Source organism: Vulpes vulpes, chromosome 7 (genome assembly GCF_048418805.1).
Source record: "Vulpes vulpes isolate BD-2025 chromosome 7, VulVul3, whole genome shotgun sequence".
Taxonomy (NCBI): Eukaryota; Metazoa; Chordata; class Mammalia; order Carnivora; family Canidae; genus Vulpes; species Vulpes vulpes.
Window position 1 is genome coordinate 69,167,726 of NC_132786.1, and position 18,823 is coordinate 69,186,548.

The window sequence follows — 18,823 nt, forward strand, 5'->3', positions numbered from 1 at the left end:
ATAGCAACACTGCTTTCTCACTGTTTATGAGTAAGGGAACATTTTTGGTGGCAGTTTTTCATTCCAATCTGTTATTTCAAACTAAGATGGCACCTTCTGTAAAAGTACCTTACCTGCAGAACATCTTGGATCTTCACCCACACGTCTGCCATATCATACAGCTTGACATCTTCCTGCTGAGTCAATGGAGCTACCACAGTGTCTTGCAGGTACCCCAGGACCACAGAGTGTGCAGTGGCTACAGCGTTAAACTTGTCAAACAGCAACTCCAGCAGTTCTAGAAGTAACCTGATGAAAAATCAGATAACATTTACATCCTACACGCACACATGTGAAGAGGGCTTTACACTGGCCCTCACGGAAACCAGCAACTGCGGAAACAGCACATCAGATTTCCACAGACTGATTTCCAACAGTTTTATGATCGAAGCAACTTGTGAAATCTAAGCCTTAGTCTCCTCTACTATAAAAGATGATGTAAGAACTTAAAAACCAGTTGTAATGTCTCTAAATCATCAGTAGCTGCTGTTTCCTTTTTATCATATTTCATCGATCACCACACTACTACTTTGTATTCATATACAGTTTCTCTGAGAAATTCAGGCAGTTTTTCAGACAACAGTTCTGATGCTACACAGAACATGCTATTTCCCAGCAATAAATTGGGCACTTTGGTAAGGATACTAATCCTTTTAGTCATGGAAGGCTGTGCCTACCATTCAGATGTATGGACTAAGTTGTGTGAAAAAAAAAAATACACACCTGCCAAGCAATCAACTTTCACCACAGGGTGCTGCTCAGGCATCTGCATTATCTCATCTTTCATAGTGAGAGATGCTGGACACATATTATTACATCAATTTTATATACTCAAGGACACAAAATGAGGTTGCAAGGCAGCTGAGCCTAGAACAAAAGTTGATTTCCATGTTGGTGCATTTAGCCACGTATCTCTTGCTATAGTTCTAAAATGTAGATGTGTATTTAGAGATAGCTCGAAGCTTTATGTCAGGAATACCACGTAATTCTTCTATCACTGAGCCTTACAGCTTCACTGATCACCTCGGCTTGAATCATTCTTTCCTCCCTTGAACTTGTATTTTATCCCACTTGTAAGGTAATTATATGTGGCTCATATGTGACTTAATAAGTGTGGGTATTTATATAGAGACATTTTACCTTCTTTCTTCATTATTAGTCTTTTGGTGTGGGAAACGGCTTTATACATCCATGTATACTTAGGAGCATTTAAAACTGTGATAAGCAAGTATTTCCTGAGTTTAATGTATACCATGAACAAGTCTGGAAAATTCTGGAATGTGACCTTTATTGTATATTGTGGGCTCTCAGTTCAGAGTTCCTAAGGAGACTTACAAACCAACCTGAAAAGTAGAAAAGGAAAGCAAAAGAGCTTGTCAGCAATGTCAATTAACAAAATTTTATTACCATAAATAAGAGGTTATAAACTACAATTTCATCAAAATGTATAGCCTATTAGCTATTCCTATGGCTACTTTACTACCCAATTACTATAATTAATGTGCCAGTATGGCAGCCAATAACTATCTTATGATAAAACCCTAATGTCTGTTTGACATTTTAATTTAGATGAGACAGAATCAATAAAAATTTATGTAGTACTCTCAGTTTAGAACACACATAATCCAGAAATTAAACATTGTATTTGTAAATAGGTGCCATTCTAATGTTTGGAATGATGGGTTTTTTTTTTTGTTTGTTTTGTTTTTTGTTTTTTACTCTTTTAAAGGTCAAATCATATTTATACTCACATATACCTGAAACAATTCTTTCTCATCTGTGTTGCTGGAGGAATTCTCAAATATTAGCAAAAGGTACAAAGGAAGATGTGTCTAACCTAACAGCCAAAGTAGTTTATTTAGCATAGGGAAATGATCTATATAAAACTGGTATCTGGCATCATACAGAGCAAATTCCTGATTAAGTGAAGGTCCTACTTTTCAAATAATGATTTAAGTACGTAAGCCTTACAGATCCCAAGTATCAATCCACAGGTCACTGTGCATTTTTCAATGATAGAAAGCAAAATAAGAGTAGGAACATATATCAACTTTAAACACAAGTAAATTCATTTGGTGTTTGGTACTCAATAGGAAAATCTCATTTTCTGTCATGATGGCAATTACATTGCCAAATGTCCTTACTTGACAAAATTAAAAATAACCTTATGCTATTCCTAACAGTTCTTAAAACTGAGGTGCACTGCTCAGACATCCAGAAGCCTGAGGCGCACTGCAGTCCAACTTCCCTCAATGGCATGAAGTTCCAGGTACCGGTCTACAAACCAACAATGAAGCAGAAAACACTGGAAAAGTAGTGGCTGCTCTGAATGGAAGAGTGCTGCTGTCTGGTCACCTCCAGTGCCACCAAGCACCATGACTTTACACCTTGACTAGCACTCAAGCACAAGAGCAATTCAGCAACTCAGGACAGTGCTCTATTTATTAAAAGAGACGCAGCAGGGGACTGAGGTTTCAGATGAGATTTGTGGTATCTATTAATATCATGGAAACAGCAAATCGTTTGATAAAATGCTAACACAGTGCCAGCCTCTCTCAGTCCTGGTCGATCAAGGCCAAGGTAGACCTGTCGTAGTATGACCATCATAGCCATAAGACAGGGAAGAAAGAAGGGAGGAGACAGGCCAGAAGGAGAGAGAGTCTACTTGCAGCTCTACCTGCATTTGAAACGTCAACCCATTTCAAAGAGAGGGACATTCGCTCCTGCTTTACACAGCACAAACAGGGCAATATTAATAAAACCCACAGTTCTTATAGCACAATTAAAGAATTTTATGCCACAGTTGATACCAACAAGTGAGTGAAAAGACAACCCACAAAATGGGTGAAAATATTTGAAAATCATTGATCTGATGAAAGATTTGTATCTAGCTTATCTAAAGATTTTTTATAACTCATAATAAAAAAGATGAATAACCAAACTCTAAAATGGATAAAGGTTTTGATTATATTTCTCCAAAGAAGATATCCGAATAACCAATAGGCAAATAAAAGACATCCAACCTCACTGACTATCAGAGAAATTCAAGTCAAAACCACAAGATACCATTTCAGCCCATTGGGATAGCTATATCCAAATCGGCAAGTGATAAAAAGTGTTGTTGAGGATGTAGAGAGAAAATGGAACTCTCAATACAGTACTGGTGGGAACGTAAAATGGTACAGCTGCTCTGGAAACCAATCTGGCAGTTCCCCAAAACATGAAACATACAGTTCAGGAATTCCATTCCTAGGTATATCCACAAGAGAAATGAAAACATACATGTGCATGGAAACCTGTACACAGATGCTCACAGCAGCATTATTCCTAGGAGTAAAATATTCTAATAGTAAAGTTGTAAAAATGGACATAATCCAAATGTCCATCAACTCATACTCATAAATGGACAAAAAAATATTGTATATTTTGTATAACACATTATTTTTTGGCTATCAAAAGGAATGAAGTGCTGGAACACATGACAACATGGGTGAATCTTGAAAATGTGCCAAGTAAGAAAGTCACAGAAGACTACATATTTTATGATCCTATTTATATAAAGTACCCAGAATAGGCAAATTAGAGAGAAAGAAAATATATTCATAGCTACTTAGTGGTAGAACTGACTACTAATGCATATGGGGTTTATTTTGTTTGGGTGGGGGGACTAGACTGTTCTGGAACTGGAGAGTGGTGGTTGCACAACCTGTGCATACACTAAAAGCCAGAGTTGGACACTTACAATGGATGAACTGTCTTGTATGTGAATTATATCTCAATCTGCCTATTTTATTTTTTTAAAAAGGTTTTATTTATTTATTCATGAGAGACACAGAGAGAGGCAGAGACACAACACAGGCAGAGGGAGAAGTAGGCTCCATGCAGGGAGCCCAACATGGGACCCAATTCCGGAACCCAGGATCACACCCTGGGCTGAAGGTGGCTAAACCGCTCAGCTAAACCGCTGAGCCACCTGGGCTGCCCCAATCTGTCTATTTTAAAAAGAAACCCATCAGCTATGGCATTGAGTAAGGACAGCAGGGCCGAACATCTCCCCTGTGTGAAAAGAAACTATATAAAACGTGAAAAAGGAAACCGATGTCTCAAAAAGCAAAGTATTATGAAAGCAGATTCCTTTGGACTCTTACTACAGGAGGACATTAGCTTTTCTCTTTTGGTTTACTTGCTGTAAAGTTTGTTCTTTTTTTTTTTTTAATTTTTTTTTTTTTATTTATTTATGATAGTCACAGAGAGAGAGAGAGAGAGAGAGAGAGGCAGAGACACAGGCGGAGGGAGAAGCAGGCTCCATGCACCGGGAGCCTGATGTGGGATTCGATCCCGGTTCTCCAGGATCGCGCCCTGGGCCAAAGGCAGGCGCCAAACCGCTGCGCCACCCAGGGATCCCTGTAAAGTTTGTTCTTCTCACTAACATAAGTAACCTGTAAGAAATCAAAAGATTCACGTTATTTCCCAGCATCGATAATTCCTGAATTTTTTAATGAAAGAAATCTAGATTCTCCAAAGTATTAATTAATACCTACTCTAGAGTTCTCAGTGAACTGCTGGAAGAAGCACAGCAGAACATGGATTGGACCAGAGAGAGGGAAGAGAGTTCTACGCCCCACCCCCCTTCCGGGTTTCTAGCTTAAGCAACTCTGAAGATGATGGTTATCTTTTCCAAGAGTGAGAGCATTCAAGTCAAGATAGAGATTTGGAAGGAGAGATGTTGGGTTTAGATCTGGTTATGTTCAAGGTGTTACGTATTTAAGCACTTGGATATGCAAATCTGGAGCTCAGGGGAGAGCCCAACACTGGAAATTTTTTAAAGTGATAAATATTTGAGAGGATGAGATCACTCGGGGGTAATATGCAGTTAGTAAGGCAAGCAAGGTCCACAGCCAATACTTCCCAAAATAGTAGCATTGAAAAGATGGTTAGGAAGTAGCTAGGAAGGAAGGATGAAGCCAGGAAAGAAAATTGGGGAAGATAAAGGAGAAGAGGATATCCACTGTCAAGGCTACACTGAGGTCAGAGAAGGTAAAGACAGAGAATCATACAACTCACAGGTCCCATGATCTTGACAAGAGGATTGCAGAGGGGCGCTGGAAGCTGACCCCCACAGCAGTGGGATGAGGAGTGAATGGCTAATATGGAAAAAGAAACCAAAGTCAAAACACATGCTCTGCAAACACCATTCCTCACCAGCATATGCAGTCCTTAAAAAAGAAAAAGTAAAACGACTCTCTCCTGAAGCATCAAAGGATAAGAGAGATTGGGAATCACTCACAGAAATAGGACATAAATCCACACTAGTCTGGCCCAATTTAAAGCCACCAAAAGCAACTGAAACAGGATGAATATTCATAGCCACTCTCCAACTGCCCACACAGCTCTAGATGCAGGAAACAAGTGTTTGCCTTCAGCTGCAGACACGCTCGGGGTCACCCAAACACACAAAACCCCGCTAAAATTATCCCCCCGCTCCCACCACCCAGTTTAAATAAATAAAAGAAAGAAAATATCCCACTGTGGTTGGCTCAGTTGCTTACATCATTTCAGGCTCAAGGTCTTCACCACTGATCTAGAAGACAAGAGCAGCAGAATCGTGAAGTAGAAGTAAGAGACGTGACAAGAAAAGGCCTCTCACACGAAGAAGCCTTAAGAACCTCAGAGACTAAAATTTCAACTATTGCCATCTCCACCCTTCGGGGAAAAAGCACACAGATTCTCTCACCCGCACCATAGAGGTTACTTCTATAGCCACAAAATATTATGTACTAACAGCAATACAACGTGAAAGTTGGCACAAAGGGAAGTACTAGCCCTGGGATAGCAAGACAGTCTAAATGGCATGGCCGTGATGCCAGCATTCTGCTGCGTGCCCCCGGGGCCCCGAAGATATCACGAGGACGTTCCAGATCATAGGTTCCTCAAACACAAACTTCTGTCACAATGTCCTGATCACAGGTGGTGAGAATCACATGCAAAAATGGATGTAAAAGTATACAAGAAAAGCAAACCTGAATTGTTTTCTGTACCTGTAAGAGTTACCATCTGAAAGGGTGTGTGGGAAAGAGTCACAGGAGATGCTCCAGATGTCTCCATGGCTCAGCCCCATCTGTCATTCCTACAGTTTGGTTAGTAAAGCCCCTCCGTTGGTCAAATACACCAGCATCATTTCTGGAAAACTCCCACTTTAATTTAGTTGGATTTGGGGTCTGTCACTGCTAACTGATGGAGGCCTAACTGACAGAGTAAGAGCCAATTCCTTCATTCCTCTGGGATTCTACACTCCCTCCAAAAAAAACCCAGAAGCTCACTGTGGCCCCTTTGAGTGGTGATAAGCATGCATGGCCTCCTGGGCCAGAAAGTAAGGATAGGGTGTGTGGTTTATGCCTCCTTGTAACCACATGTCTCCCCCAACACAAGGCCCAATGCCTAGAATGGAGGAAACTGTCAAATTCTGTGTGTGCCTGAGTTCATAAGACAATGAATGAGCAATGCAGGGTGACTGCAATATTAGAAGTCTAGGATCAGAGACACTGACCTGGGGTCCTCAGCACAGGGCTGGTGGCTCAAGCTGTCAGAATGAAGGAGAGGGCTCTAAAATGGTAGGGCTGACATAGGAGGAGGAAGAGGACATGGACTCCAACAAAGACCACTGCGCCAAACAGCAGCCACATTGAGTACAAGCCAGGCCCTGTGTGAGGTGCTTTACTTGGATTATCTCATTTAAATCTTTGAGGAAGGTATGGCTTTTAACCCCATATCATAGACAAGGAAACTACAACTATAATGTAGATAAGGTTCAAACAAAGGCCCCAATTTTAGAGGATGTTCCCTTTAAGGGGTATTAGGAAAAAAGGAAGTCGTTTTTTTTAAAAAGAGGCTGGGAGGAGCCTGGGTGGCTCAGTTGATTAAGCTTCTAACTCTTGGTTTCAGCTCAGGTGATGATCTCAGGGTAGGGAGGTTGAGCTCTGTGCTTGGCAGGAAGTCTGCCTCAGAGTCTCCTTCTCCCTCTGCCCCTCCCCCTGCTCTCATGTGCTCCTCTTTCTCAAATAAATAAATAAATCTTTAGAAAAAAGGAAAAGAAAAAGGTAGGTAGGTAGGAGGAAGGGAGACCAAAGACATATCAGTATAGTCCAATGCCAAGGAAACCAAGGCTGGAAAAATTTTCAATAGAACTTTCTATACTGACTCTACCTTCACACTGTAAACGAGTTTTTATCCCTGGTATTCTACTAAAACAATTCTTGCAAAAGTCTCCAACAGTCATCTTCTTCCATCTAGAAGACACTCTTTGGCCCTTATTTAAATAAGTACGGGCACTTGTTTCTACTGACTATTCAATCCTCCTTGGAACACTGCCACTGGTCCCACTGGTCCACAACCCTAAACTCTTCAGCTTTCCTTCTACCTCTCTGGTGGCTCCTCAGGAACCTCTTCCTCAGCCCATTCCTGGAATGCTGTGAATTCTCTTCCCAATCCTCCTACTCTCTCTGGTGAGCTCACTCAGCAGTCTTCAACATTCTACCCACAAATGACTCCTACATGTATTCTCTGGCCGGACCACTCTCCTGAGCTCTGGACCTCAAACCTCACAGGACTTAAACAGAACTCATCCTATCGCTCCCCAAACCTACTCCTCCATGGTCCCTACAGCAGTGAATGGTACCACTTGTCCCAGCAAATCACCTCCACTTCCCTTCCGTACTCAAGTCCAATCAATCAGTCACCATGTTCCTCTACTTCTACCTCTTTACTATCTTGCAGATGGACTGCTTCCCCCCATTGCCTGGTTACTCTGCTAATTCAGGCCATATTACCCACTAAAACAGCCCTCCACTGGTCTGCTTTCCTCCAGTCCTTGCCTCTACCTCTCTAGACCATATACTCATTAAGGGTAAGGAACTGTGTCCAACTTATCACTCTATTCCAGTATTTGTCATAATGTTCAGCATATGATGATAGCCAATAAATACTAGTTGAAAGAATGAAAAAATGAGCCACCTGGGTAGCTCAATGGTTCAGCATCTGCCTTTGGCTCAGGTCATGATGCCAAGGTCCTGGGATCGAGTCCTGCATTGGGCTCCCCTTGAAGAGTCTGCTTCTCCCTCTGCCTATGTCTCTGCCTCTCTCTCTCATAAATAAATAAAATCTTTAAAAAAAAAAAAAAAAGAAAAGAAAAAGAAAAATTGAGCTCCAGCAGATGGGAGAGATATAAGTCTGGTTATTGATAATAAGGTGAAAAAATCTGTTACATATTATAATCTCCTGGTTTTAGAAGCCCATAATAAAAACATATTTCACAGATAACTATCCTCTCAAACACATAACCTTATCAACCTTAACATGAAAATCAAAAGTATAGTTCAAGCTGAAAGATACAAGCACTTAGAGCTAACTTTAATAATACTGTAGTAAAATCTACTTGGTGTGGAAAAAAAAAAAACCAACCATGGAAGGGTCAAATTGAAGAATCTGTTCTTTAAACATACATCCAATTACCTAGCAAGTTTTGAAAACAGCCCTTGTATAAATTAAATGTTACTTATTTTCCAGATCTTCTACTAACTTCCCACTTGGAGCTCCCCAATCTGTCTCATCTTCAAGAAACAGAAGAAAATGTTGAGGAACAGGTACAAGGTTGGACAAGGAGTGTATATGGTATAAAGTTGTATCATCAAGCTGTGAAAAATGTTCAATATTTAAGGTGAGATATGACTATCTGAATCTAAATTTAACATCCAGGGAACCCTGAATTAGTCATTTGGCTGGAGAACCCAGGTTTGCAGCCAAGAAACTGCCTTAGTTGGTCACGAGGCAAAGACACACACACAAAGTAGAAAATCAGTTCCGTTCTACTACTTATCTGCTGAGACTTTAATATCAGGGTTCTCCATTTCCCCACTGACAGATAATGGCAAAAACCACAGACTATGCTCTAAGAGATAAGAAAACACCAAACTCTGAGCTTGGGTCTTACATGAAAAATTAAAGGAAATCAATCATCAATTATTTCCTATCAAAGTGGTCTTAGCTTTACATGTCTCTACCTCACATACATGGTTTCATATTAAGCCTGGCTGAGCTAGTATTTTTCATTTCAAACAGGACAGAGATTCCATTTAATCTTCAGGGTTATCTAACACCTACTTTTCAAGGGGGGCAGAGATAAGTTTTGCCACTTATTAATAACAATCTTCATGTAAAAAGAAGTTACTATTTGAGGAATGCTGACTAATTCTCCATCTGCATGATGAAAAGAACAGGAAAAAACTATTAGCAATGTAGAAAGAAACAGAGCAAAAATAAAAAGCTCACTGAAACGGGCGCTGGGTGACTTTCTTCCTGTGTCGCTTCCCAACTTGCCAAGTCAGCCTCTCATGCTCAGTTCCTGAATGCTGGGTACATGACCCAGTGAGTTTTTAATTCTAATGGATGGTAAACTAGTGACTAAAATTAGAAAACAGACCCAGGCCTTCTTCCTTTTAAAGTATTAGTATCATTCTTTCAAATGTCTTTCCCAGGATAACCTCAACAGAAGGTGTTGGGAATACTAGAAGCCACATGCAGAAGAGTGAAGCCGGATCACGATCTCACACCATACACAAAAGTCAACTCTTAATGGGTAAAGGACTTGAATGTAGACCTGAAACCACAAAACTCTTAGAAGAAAACAGAGGTAAGATCCTCGATATCAGACTTGGCAATAATTTTTTGGAGTTGACACCAAAAGTAAAGGCAGCAAAAGCAAAACCAACAAGTGAGGCTGCATCAAATTAAAAAGCTTCAGCACAGCAAAGGAAACCATCAATAAAATGAGAAGCAACCCACAAAATGGAACAAAATGTTTGTAAATGACAGGGGTGCCCGGGTGGCTCAGTCAGTTAAGTGTCTGACTTCAGCTCAGGTCCTGATCTTGGGGTCCTGGGATCAAACCCCATGTCAGGATCCCCACTCAGCTTCCCCCTCTCCCTTTGCCTCTACACCTTTCTACTCGCTCATGCACTTGGGCATTCTCTGTCTCAAACAAAATCTTAAAAAAATATATGTATTTGTAAATGATACATTTGATAAAGAGTTAATATGTAAAATATATAAAGAACTCACACAATTCAGGAATAACAAAAAGGCACATACACACAATCTAATTTAAAAACTAGGCAGAGGGATCCCTGGGTGGCGCAGCAGTTTAGCGCCTGCCTTTGGCCCAGAGCGCGATCCTGGAGACCCTGGATCGAATCCCACGTCGGGCTCCCAGTGCATGGAGCCTGCTTCTCCCTCTGCCTATGTCTCTGCCTCTTTCTCTCTCTCTCTCTCTCTCTGTGTGACTATCATAAATAAATAAAAATTTAAAAAAAAAACTACAAAAAATAAAAAAATAAAATAAATAAAAAAATAAAAACTAGGCAGAGAACTAAAGAAGACATTTTTCCACAGAAGATATACAAATGGCCAAAAGGTACAGAAAATGGTGCTCAGCATCACTCATTATCAGGGAAATGCAAATCAAAACCAAAATGAGATACAACCTCACACCTGTTAGAGCGCCTATCACCGAATGACAAAAAACAAGTGTTGGTAAGGACATGGAGAGAAGGGAATCCTTGTGCTCTGGTTGGCTGGCAATGTTAATTGGTACAGCCCCTATGAAAAATAGTTGGGGGGGGGTCCCTCAATAAATTAAAAATGCAACTACCATATGATCTAGCAATCCCACATCTGGGTATATATTCCAAAATAAATGAAAACAGGACCTCAAAAAGATTCTGAGCTCTCCTGTTCATTGCTCATAAGAGCTAAAATAGGAAAACAAGTGCCCATCAGTGGAAGAATGGATAAAGAAAATGTGGTATATATGCACGTGTATATATATATATATATACACATGTACACACACACACACACGTATATCAACGTACCATGGAATACAATTTAGCCACAAGAAAGAGGGACATCTTGTCATTTGTGACAACACAGATGAAACCTAAGGGTATCAGGGTAGGTGAAATAAGTCAAGCAAATACTATATGTTCTCACACACATGGAATCTAAAAAAGCCAAACTCAAAGAAACAGACTAGAATGGTCGTTGCCAGGGGCTGGAGGTGGAGAAAATGCAGAGCTGGTCAAACAAAACAAACCTTCAGTTATAAGACAAATAAGCCTGGGTAATGTTTAGCATGATGACTACAGTTAATACCATATTATAGACTTGAAGGCAGCTAAGAGTAGATCTTAAGTTCTCACCACAACAAAGAGATGGTAATTAATTGATGTGGTGCAGTTATTAGCTAATGCTACAGACAGTAATCATTTTTGCAATATATAAGAGCATCCAATCAACATGTTCTACACCTTAAACTTGTGCAATGCTGTATGTCAATTATACCTCACCAAAGCTAGGGGGGGAAATGCCTCTCCCCCATCCCAAAATAATATTTCATCATAGTGGAACATTAGAAAAATTATCCATAAATCCACTTCTCAGAGATAACTAAAGATGTTAGATATGTATTTTTAGTACAAGAATGTGCTGGGTCTCTAGGGAAACTGCTTAGGTATCTAAGTCATCAGTTTAATTCTCAGGTGAGCTAATTAAGATTTATTTACTCTGTGGCTGCTGATCACATTTCTTAACATGTCCAGCTATCTCTGAGAGGCCTGTCATTGATCACAATGTGGAGAGTCTAAGTAAAAGAATGGATATGTCAGTGCAAATACTGTCCTTCTCCAGTGGAAAAACAAAACCAGGCCCAGGCCCAGGCCAGGAGTTAGGAGTGTCATTTTTACGTAAGACAGAAAGCAAAGTTACATGATGGAAAGAGACTACTTCTACTCTTGATTCCACCACCACCAAGCATTGTGAACTGTCAAATTATCTTGGCTTTCACATTTCCCTGAGTACACCTGGGGTTTATAATAATGCCCGTACCTGTGACGAGGCCAAAAGTGAGGCTCCGCCAGGTGAGGTACCAGATGACAAACTGCTTTGCAGAGCCTAAATGCTACAAAAGTAGAAAACTCTGTGATGTCTGTATTCACAAACATTGACATGCATGAGAATTACCTAAGGAATAGACTCCTGTAGGCCCTGCACCCAGAGATTCCAATTTAATCACCCCTCCATTTCTAACTTTCAAATGGCTGATCTTTATACCCGGCTACTGTAAGTATGCAGAGATTTTTTTGAAACTCACTTCCTCTTATTATAAAATTACCTTCTTAGCATCTTTTTCTTACTCATTCATTAAACTTCTTGGGCATTTACTATGTGCCCAGCCCTCGATCAGTCTGCAAACACAAAGTTAAGCCCCCTTTTACAAACTCACAGTCCAGTCTGATTAGAGACTGTGATAATGGAATGGGAGAGGAGTTAGAAGAGCCTCTATGGTATGAAATACAGTCTAAGATACACATGGCGATGCTTTAATCCCATCTAACACAACCCTAAACATCAGGAGGGGAAGCCTGTCATTTGACACAAGTTTGTTATTTGTGTGTTTTTACAATAAAACTAATGTCAGTTTGAATGTAGAATACTTTCTAGGTCTAACACCAAGATTTGCACAGAAAAAAAAGACCTAAGATAGCTCCCACTATCTGCAAAATTGAGAAGGGAACCCGATGCAGCATGAAGGCTCACACTTGAATGTTATCAATAACCTATGAAACAGATTTTATCTGCCATTCCCTTAACTCGTATGATCTATGATCTCTAATTCAAACCTGCGATACCATGCAAAATAAAAGAATTCAAAAGCAGGTTTTGTTGTGTGAGTGATGTGTTTTTAACTCTGACAAATATAAGTGAAGATTTATACACTGTAATATTTAGACCTGTCCTGTTTAGCCAAACACCCTTTCTCAGAAGACTCTAACCCAAGAACAATACAGAATCAGAAAGACAGCTGTCCAATTTCACGTTTACAAGCGAGTAAAGAAGATTACTAACATTACTACTTCACTGGATGTGTTATGAAGCTCTTGCCAATTAATTTATTGATTCTTACTAGGACATCCATAGATTTGGAACCTGTACTACCCTCCATGGTAATAAATTTTATGTTTTAGTTAACAACTGGTATATTAAATCCCACATGTGAAGAATCAACTCCTTTCATTTGTTCTAAAAATACTACAATAAAGCTGCAGGGGATATGTTCTAGTTGAAAGTAGTGGAATTTCTTCTGTATGTCGTTGGTTCATCCTATTCGTACCCTTCAGTATTTAACAGTTGAGTGTATTTAAAGCATGTTCTCACTGATATGTGTAATCAAAAGTAGAGATTTAATCAAATGATATCATAATCACTGAAGTTAAATTTACTTGCTTCCCACTTGCTTTGATTTGAATTAACTACTCATCTAAATTACATCAAGGCCCTCCCTGATTCCAAGCATGTCCAGGTGCTACATGCAGTGCTTGGGAATGGCTACAAGAAGCCACAAGGACAACTGCTTGACCTTGCTTCAAAGCTGCTCTTAAGTGACTTTTGGTCAAATAAAATAACCAATCTCACAAAATCCTACATTTCAGAGACTTAGGAGAAGGAAAACTAATAGAAAAAGAAAAAAATGAAAGGAAATGCTACTTATTTGAAAAAGACACACATCCCTGAGTCCAGCCACAGGTCTTAAAAAAAAAAAAAAAGGAAGTGTTTCATTTATTTGTCTTTTCATAAACACTGCATTTGTACTACTTGGGGACTGAGCCTTTAGACTGACTCATAGAACCACTTTGTAAGAATGCCCTATTTTATCAATATGCCCTATTCCAAGTTCTGGACTCTGAGTTTTAAAAATTTCCTTAAAGCTTATTTTTTTCAACTTTTATAGCAGTAATTCAATGATTTCTACAAACCTACCAGCCTTCACTGACTGACAAATCAGGAGAAAAAAAAGTTTTATGAAATGAGACAAATACCAACCTTGAAAAAAAAAAAATGACTATATAGTAAGTGATTCAGCATTAGAATGATTCAGCAAGCATTCAGCTAACACTGACAATAAACTATGAGGTAGATACATAGGAGGCAGAAATGAAAGGGGCATACAGCCCGCTGTAATACAGTTCAGTGCTACATCTGTTTAAAAGTGGTGTGGCCACTCCTTGAGATTCTAGATATATCAAAGACATAAATATTAAAAATGAGACTATATAAATCCTTGAAAAAAGTTGAGAAATTTTATTTACAGTCTAAGAGTAGAAAAGACCTAAGTATGACACAAAACTCAGAAGCTATGAAAGAAAGCTTGATAAATATAGCTTCATAACAACAAAAACTATAATCATAATATATGCCAGACATCATAAACAAAGTCTCCCATCCAAGTACTAATCAGGCCCAACCCTGCTTAGCTTCTGAAGATCAGATGAGATCAAGAGCAAAGTATTTAGGATAGTAGGATCGTAGATCATAAACAAAGTCAAAAGAGAAAAAATGAGAGGAAATTATTAAATAAATCCCAAGGAATTAATTTTCTTAATAAAGAGTTCCTATAAAGCAATTTTTAAAACCCCAAATATACCAGGAAAGTAGATAGTTCACTGAAAAGGAAATAAACATTATCTGAACCCTGTATTATTGAAAATTTCGAATTTTAAAAAGGACAAGAATAGGATAATAAACCATACCTATTACCCTGCTTCAGTATAATTTATGGCTAACATTATTTTATCTATATCTCTACCCACTCTCAATCCAGATTATTTTGAAGTTATACCCAGGAATCATAACAAATTATGTTCTTACACAAAAGCTTAACCTTACTCATATTAATGAAAGAAAAGAATGCAAATCAAAACCACCATGGTAATACCATTCTCACCTATTAGACTGGCAAAGATAAAAACGTTTGCTAATACAATCTGTTGGCAAGGGAACATAGAAGCCCTCAAACATTAGTGATGACATGAAAACTTGGTACTAGAAAAAGCACAATGGGCAATACTTATCAAAATCTTATCAAGCACAGAGGTCAGCACAAACTGTAAATGGTCTGTTGAGAACCTAGAAGCTTTCCTCTTGCAGTTAGCTTGACTAACTGCATGGCAAGAAGCGCAACTGGTAGGTGTTATCCGATGAACAGAGATTGATAACAACTATTACAAAATGTAGCAGCTGCCTCACTTTATAAAAACACTAACACAAGAAACACATCAATGCTCACTTACCCCGGCCCAATCAAGTGTCAGTGATTGATTATATGCTCTCATGGCACACTTTGTTTTTCCTCTATAGTACTTAACACAATTTGTAGTAATATACATATTGAAAAGTTCTTTGATTAATGCCTGTCTTCCCCTCTAGACTTTAAACTCTGTAAGGACAGGAACTATGTCTTATTTGTGTTTCAGCCCAGTATCTGGTCCATGGTAGATATTCAGTGTATGTGGAATCCATTCTTCCATTCAACAAATATTCACTAGCGGTCAGGTGGGCAGTATGCCACATTCTGGAGATAGGGTGCCGAGGAAGGCAAACTCATTCTCTCTCAGGGCTTCTGTTCTAGGAGCAGTTAGAGGATAACCAAACATACACAGACACAGATCATAGAAGGTAATCTAATGGTCATGATCCTGTTGGTCTCCAAACAGGTATATTTTTCCATACTGATACCCCCAACTGGCATTTAACTTTCAATTATTTCTTCTGTTTGAAATAACTTCAGGGGGATCCCTGGGTGGCGCAGCGGTTTGGTGCCTGCCTTTGGCCCAGGGCGCGATCCTGGAGACCCGGGATCGAGTCCCACATCGGGCTCCCGGTGCATGGAGCCTGCTTCTCCCTCTGCCTGTGTCTCTGCCTCTCTCTCTCTCTCTCTGTGACTATCATAAATTAATTAATTAATTAATTAATTAAAAAAAAGAAATAACTTCAGTACTTTAATTCTTAAACAATGAATCTACTTTTCACCAGAACTTAGTAATAGTTACAAAATAAAGAAAGAAAAATTTACATTATCCAAACACAACTACATTTAACATCAAAGCATATTTCTCTCCTTTGTTTCCCACAAATCTTTAATATCCCGGTGAGCACAGAACATGTAATGTTCCCTGCTTTTTAGAGCAGACATTTAATCTCCCTTTGTTCCTAACAAAGATGAAGGAACATGGCAAAATGATCTCTTTCCAAAAGGAAAAGAGGTTTCCATAGCAGTCATGGCTTCATCGCATTCAATCTGGTCTGCCCTCTCCAAGACCTGCAGTTCTACCAAAGCAGAGTCACTCTCTAGCACCTCCTCTTGCAATGATTTGCTACCTCCACATTTAAACAGGCCCATTTTCAAATAGATGGAAGAGGTGCCTCACACATGCCAATCACTATCTTTTCTCCCATTGCTCTCTCTTCCATATTCTTGACATTGCACCTTGAAAGGATTTTCTTTCTTTTGCCTCTTCCTCATGCTTTTCCTATTTGTTGATTATTACAGAACTTCTTCTTCCAGCTTCTTGGACACAAAAATGGTATGAAATGCTCATGAGCTAGATTTTGGGAAAGAATCAGTAATTAGGCAGCAGCAGATGAAGAAATTGGTAATGAGCTGCCCAGACTGCAGACCACATTAGCCATCTGAAATTGAAGACACTGCCTGTCTTTCTGAGGAAATTATGGGTAGCAGGAGGTTCTGGGAGATTAGCAAAGCACATGCTGCTCTAATGTTTATACCGAGTTGGCAACAATATTTGAATATTTTTAATAGTAAGCAGAGGTTTATAGACACTTCATAGATTATGAATGAACAGCAAGACTATCTCTCCTATAAATAGACAACTGATAGTTGGGAGAGAGGTGGGGGAAGATAAAAAAAAATAAGTGGGTCACCAAAGTAATTTTTAAAAACTGGCTACAGAAGTATTCTGGCTCTGCAGGAAGTGAAGTATGACAATTCACTAGCCTGGTTCCTTCTTTTCTAGCAAAATAGCACACCACATTAATTCTCTTTACATAAAGACAAATGAAACAGTCCTGCAATGCATCACAACCAGAATATATTTAATAAGATTATGCTGAACAATGAAACTTTTAAGGAAAGTTACAGTACTGGTATCTTGCCTCAGAGCAGTATGTATATGCTAATGATTTAGAAGAGGTTATTTCACTGGGGGGTGAGGGAAAGAAGGTACATTTGGGGGGGAAAAAAGAATTTATGGTTCTTTTTGCCTACACTCCAACTTTAAGAAAAACAGATTCTTGTACTTTATCATAAGATTCCATGAATGATAAATAATATAAAGTATTGTGACTTGACTTCTTTCTAAAATAAATGCCAGTAACATATCCCAGTACAGTTTGATGAACACAAAATACTATATAAGCTTCAAGGGATAATCTGACAATATCCCTTCTAAAATTTTCAGCCTCTAGAAGCAACAATGCCAATCACTCTTGAATGACACTTCCAAGGTCATTAATTTGTGAGTTTTAAAGCATTTTAAAGCTTTCAAGCACAGAGCCACCACAGCCTAGTTCAAAATTATCAGTCATTTGGAATCCCAGCCCAAGACTTTAATCTTTGATCTTCAAGAAGAGTGGTTCACTCTAAGTATTTGCTTTCTCTGGTCTATTTTATCTCATAATAGTCTGGGCCCAATTTTTCAGATTCATACATGTTATAAAATGGGATCATGCCATACACCTGAAACCAAGATAGTTTGTTCACTTGCCAGTATGCAACACATCCTGCCTATAAAAGCTCTAACTACCACCAACAACAAAAAGGCTTAAAGGGGGGTTTGGGGGGGAACCCTTCTGCTAACTCATTCCTCATAGAGAAACATTTATTATTTCCTCGGGCACTATGCTGAATTTCTACTTCTACAGCTGTAATTTCCACTTGTGAATTGTGGAAAGGGCTTAGGGAATGGAAGAGGAAGGGGTCAAAATTCTATGAAAGACACATTGCTTTTAAGGGTACTGTAATGAGATTTGCAGAAAAGTTATTGATCCGTGCCCTTTCGTTTTATTTCCAATATACACTACAGTCACGTTATTTCCCTATGAAAGTTCAGTGTATTCATCTAGGGACTTGCAGCAACAGGGCAAATAGCAAGCCAGAATTTTGGAGTATTCATTAGTAAGGAGGCAAAAGGTCTTCACGGAAATCCAGGCACCAGGCAAAGAAAGAAGAAAAGCAAAGTTCAATTTAGAACCATTCCCCAGCCTCTCTAGATGACAATGTGAGTGATCAAAGAACATGGAAGTTCAAGAAGGAAGCAAAAATAAAAAAATAAAAAGTGTGTGTTCATATATACTTATGCATGTAATAGTTCTTCCTGGTGCTACTTTACTAAATTCTAATCACATGACCTCATCTAGTGCAAGCAACCCTCTAAGACATGGGTTATCTTCTTCAGATTACAGCGCTGGCATTCAAAATCAGGTCTGCTTAACTCCAAAACATCAAAATACATTCTTTGAAATGGTCTATGGCAGGAGATGGGTGGAAGATGGTTTCTTCACCAACAGCATTTTTTTTAAGACTTATTTATTTGAGAGAGAGAGAGGAGGGGGAGAGGGAGAGAACCCTCAAGCAGAATCCCCAATCAGTGTGGTCTGATGTGGAGCTCAATCCTATGACCCATGAGATCATGACCTGAGTCTGATGCGGGGCTTGATCCCGTGACCCATGAGATCTTGACCTGAGTCTGATGCGGGGCTCAATCCCATGACCCATGAGATCATGACCTGAGTGGAAACCAAGAGCCACCCACGTGTTCCCATACCAATTGCATTTTTTAAAGAAGTTTTTAAGGGAATTTATTTTTGACGAGTTTTT

The 18,823-nt window shown here is 39.2% G+C and overlaps 1 protein-coding gene across 6 annotated transcripts in view; it reads right to left on the reverse strand.

Moving 5' to 3' along the window:
- The window catches only part of EXOC4 (exocyst complex component 4), a 754,775-nt gene that overhangs the window by 656,723 nt on the left and 79,229 nt on the right, over window positions 1-18,823 (reverse strand). For all 6 annotated transcript variants that reach the window (XR_012002627.1, XR_012002626.1, XM_026010860.2 and 3 more), the window contains exon 7: window positions 114-288. Coding sequence is in view for 4 of the 6 variants with exons in the window: in XM_026010860.2 (XP_025866645.1) it covers window positions 114-288 (175 nt within the window). In the remaining 2 variants the exon portion in view is untranslated. The remainder of the gene's footprint in view (window positions 1-113; window positions 289-18,823) is intronic.